Source organism: Myotis davidii, unplaced genomic scaffold, assembly GCF_000327345.1.
Source record: "Myotis davidii unplaced genomic scaffold, ASM32734v1 scaffold208, whole genome shotgun sequence".
Classification (NCBI taxonomy): domain Eukaryota; kingdom Metazoa; phylum Chordata; class Mammalia; order Chiroptera; family Vespertilionidae; genus Myotis; species Myotis davidii.
Window position 1 is genome coordinate 136,079 of NW_006299706.1, and position 4,041 is coordinate 140,119.

General features: G+C 50.7%; 1 protein-coding gene across 4 annotated transcripts in view; it reads right to left on the minus strand.

The window, feature by feature from the left end:
- Window positions 1–2,636: 2,636 nt before the first annotated feature.
- Window positions 2,637–4,041, minus strand: part of S100A13 (S100 calcium binding protein A13) — an 11,815-nt gene continuing 10,410 nt past the window's right edge. For all 4 annotated transcript variants that reach the window (XM_015571779.1, XM_015571778.1, XM_006775607.2 and 1 more), the window contains one exon: window positions 2,637–2,835. In XM_015571779.1, coding sequence (XP_015427265.1) covers window positions 2,695–2,835 — 141 coding nt within the window. In that variant the 3' untranslated portion in view covers window positions 2,637–2,694. The remainder of the gene's footprint in view (window positions 2,836–4,041) is intronic.

Here is a 4,041-nt window from a genome sequence, read left to right on the forward strand (position 1 = left end):
AACTCTCTGTCTCTCTCCCTTCCTCTCTGTAAAAAAATCAATAAAATATATTTTTTTAAAAAATGGAGTCAGGGTGCCTGGCCGGTGTAGCTCAAAGAGTCCCATGCACCAGGAGGTCGCTGGTTCGATTCTGGGTCAGGACACATGTCGAATTTCCCGCTCCATACCCAGTAGGAGGTGTGCAGGAGGCAGCGGATAGATGTTTCTGTCTCTCCCTCTCCCTTCCTCTCTCTGAAATCTGTAAAAACGTTTTTTTAAATAGAGTCCAGGGTGCCATTCCAGAGGAACTGCCTTGTTTATCTCACTTTTCAAACCTTTTAAAACTGGGCAAAATGACCTTTCGACTGGGCCTAGCAGCACTGTATCCCAAACTGTTTGCAAAGATAACAAGAAAGCAACTAGAAAATTGAACACATTCCTTAGAATTAGCATCCCTATGTTAGCTTATTGCACCTATAGAAATTCCTTCCTTAGCTTATTAACTCCACTAAAAATTCCTGGGGGGAGGGGAACGGAGTGGGCTAGAAGAGGTCAATGGGGGGAAAGGGGGTAAATATATGTAATGCTTTCCACAAAAAAGATTAAAAATAAATTTCCTTCATCACTCGAGCCAGGTAGTTCAGTTGGTTAGAGCATGTTCCTAATACACCACATTGTGGGTGCAATCCCCTTCAGGCCACATAAAGGAATCAACCAATGACTGAATAGATAAATGGAACAACAAATCAATGTTTCTCTCTCCCTCCCTCTCTCCCTCAAATCAACAAAAATAAGTAAATAAATAAATCCTTCCTTCTCTCCACCTGTAATTATTCCCCTTCCCTGTCTCATAAATCCCCCTCACCTCTTAATCAGCACATTATCTGGGTTTCTGCCTAAATCAGTGCTTCCAAAAGAATGATTCTTTTGGGTCTCAAATAAGAGCTTGTTGCCTCACTCTGTCCTTTTAGTTTTAGGTGACCGCTCCAATGGCCTCCGAAGGCCCCTTCTAGGCCCCCGCTGTACTTGTGGCCTCGGTGAAAGGCTCCTGTGTGTGTCCCAATGAGGCCCTTCTAAGGGTGTCTCATTCTGAAAGTTCCTCGGAGAGGCATCATTCTGGAGACCCTCTGACAGTCTCTCAATCTGAGGGCTTCTCCAGAAGTGCCTCAGCCTGGGGTCCCTCCGAGGAACTTTCTGGAGCTCCCTCCTGGGGTCACTCACTGTGGGAGCCCCCCTGGAGTACCTCTGACAAATGACCCCTGGCAGTCCCAGTCTGGGGGTCCCTCTCAGTTCGGAGGCACTTAGAAGGTCTCAATCTAGGGCCCTTTCAGGGTGCGAGGTAGGAAATGTACATGTGCCTCTGCACTAATAGCTGCCCCAAATGGACACCTGATGGTCGTGCAGTAACAGCCCCTGCAAGTCGGCACCCACTGGGCTGTCCCACCCCTGCCCCCTCTGGTGACGGGCAGTGCAAGCCACATGCCACTCAAGCCAAGGACAGAGGGAGGGGCACCATGGTGCTCTAATGTTCTGCTTCCTGCAGCACCTCCGCCATCATTACCCCGCAGTCCTCGAACCAGAAACTGTGTCCATCCTTCTGTTCCACCCCCGCTCTGGAGGGAGCAGGGAGCGGAGGAGCGAAGGCCCAGCGTTTCCAAGCACCCATCCAGCCAGTTCATCGGAGGCACTGGGATTTCCATCCAGTCCCACCTGTTCATGACTTTATGGCTTAACCTCTCTAAAATCTGTTTCCGCCTCTTTAATACAGTTCTTACAAATAGACCCAACCTCAAAGGGCTGTGAGAAGTAACTGAGATAATGCAAGAGGATGTTTAGCACTGTGCCTGGCATACAGCAAGCCTGTGGGGCGCGGCCACAGTGTTTTGGACAGGTTCAAGCCTTGGACTGAAGAGAGGGCACAGTCCTCTCATGGCCACGTGCAAGTCCCAGCTTGGAGGGCAGAGCCTTCCCAGCACAATTATAGCCAACAGCTATAGTTATGAGCTTGAACCTATGGTCCGAGCACGTGGCCCCAGGTGCCTGAGTGACATGGCTGTGGGTGTTGGCGCTGTCCACCAGAGAGGCAGTGTCCCACCGAGACCCAGCTTTCATTCTCTTGTCTGTCTTTTCTAAGCCTTTCATCGCCCCCACTCAGGGTCACTGAACCAGGCTGAGCTGGCATGAGCATGCCATGGCTGTGCCAGCTCCCCACATATGGCGCCCAACCAGGGGCTGAATTCCGCAACCAGGGACTGAGTTATGAAGAACGGGGCCTGAGTTCGGGCTCCCCACACAAGCCGTCAGCACGTAGTCACGACTATCATCTCCGAAGGACACAAAGCCCAGGAATAAGAAAAATGGGAACTAAGACCATGCCCCTGAGCCCTAGGAGGCACCAGTAGAATCAGTCACCTCATCTGGCCCAAAGATCTGTCTCTACCTTTCATATATTCATTCACCAACCCATTATTTGTTGAGCAATCTAACCTGAGCACGAGACCTAGGTGCTAGATGCTGCAGAATATTTGAAGATGAGTAACATTCCTGGTCCTCAAAGAGCCCATAATTTTTGGACCCACCCTCAGGTCACAGCAGAGCTTTCCCACCCCCGGGTCTCAAGAGAAGAAATCAGGGTGGGCACGAGCAAGAGACATTGGTGTGTTAAGGAGAAGGCTTTATTTTCAGGGAGTGGAGTTCTGCCTGGTCCTGCCCATCTTATCCCAGGCAACCGAACTTCTTCTGCGGCTCCTCCTTTCTGGTCTCCTTGGCCAGCTCCCCAATCAGACTCCAGTAATTTTTGAACAGGTCCCCTTTCACATTCAAGCTCTTCAACTTCTCATCGAAGGAGCCCACATCCTAAGGAGACACCAAAGGGAAGGGTGAGGTTAGAAACAATGGCTCTGGGAAGGGATGGAGGGAAGAACGGCTAGTTGCCATTCCCTTCCCTCAGGGAGTGTGAGGACCAGACCCAGACCTTCGAGATGAGGCTGTAGCCCCAAGACAGGATTGTCAGGGGGTCCAACTTCAAGGGAGAGGAGCACAGGGAGGTGGGGACTTGATTCATAGTGTTTGCTGGGGTGGAAATACCCCCGCCACAGCAGACAGGGAACCACAGACCTGGTGATGAACATAGAGCTGGGAAGAGATGCACACCGAGGGCCCTCACCTGCAGGTGTAGGTGGGTTCTGAACACGACTGCACCAGCCCTGGTATTTGTGCAAGGATCCTCGGGGAACCCTTGTAGGCATGGACCCACTCTGATCATCCTCAAAGCCTTCTCAGGCCACCCTCCTCACCCACAGAAAGTTGTGGCTGCTCACTTGCCTAAACCTGATGTCTTCTCATATTTCCACTTGAGCCACCAGTCTGGTAGATTGGGGGAATGGCAAAGACACAAGGTATTTTCCTAGAGGGCCCTTGACTAAGTCTCTCATGACAAGCCTGGGAAATCAAAGGATACTGTAAGCTGGACCGTCATGATCAAAGGATTTGTTGCCAGAAAAACAACCACAACCAAAAAGTGGGCTGTTTAACAATGCATCCTTGGCAAACCAGAGAAGGGTGCCTCAGGCACAGCTTGATGCTGAATATCTGAATCAATATTTGGGTGAAGACAGAGAAGATTTGCCTATTCAATAGATGGCACAAAGCTGATCCGTATAAGAGCTACACAAGACTTTTTAAAAAGCTACTATCGGAGAAACTAAGATGGCGGCAGAGATAAACACCGGGAAATTAACGCCGCGCACAACAATTGATTAATACCTCAGAGAAACAATACGGACTTCATCCAGAACCACAGGAAGCCTGGCTGACTGTAAACTCTACAACTAGAAGGAAGGAAAGGCACACTGAGACCCAGAGAAGCTGCAGGAGAGAAGCGCAGAGGTACGGGGCTCTCGCGCGCGGAAAGAGGCTGGCACCCGAGGACACGGCGGTCTTTTTGAATCCGGAGGGAGTCACAAGCTCCCAACGGCTCTGAACTCCGGTTCCGGGAAGTCTCTGGGGACCCAGAACTCATGCGGGGAGAAACTGGACTGTCTGGCAGCGGGCGATTTTGAG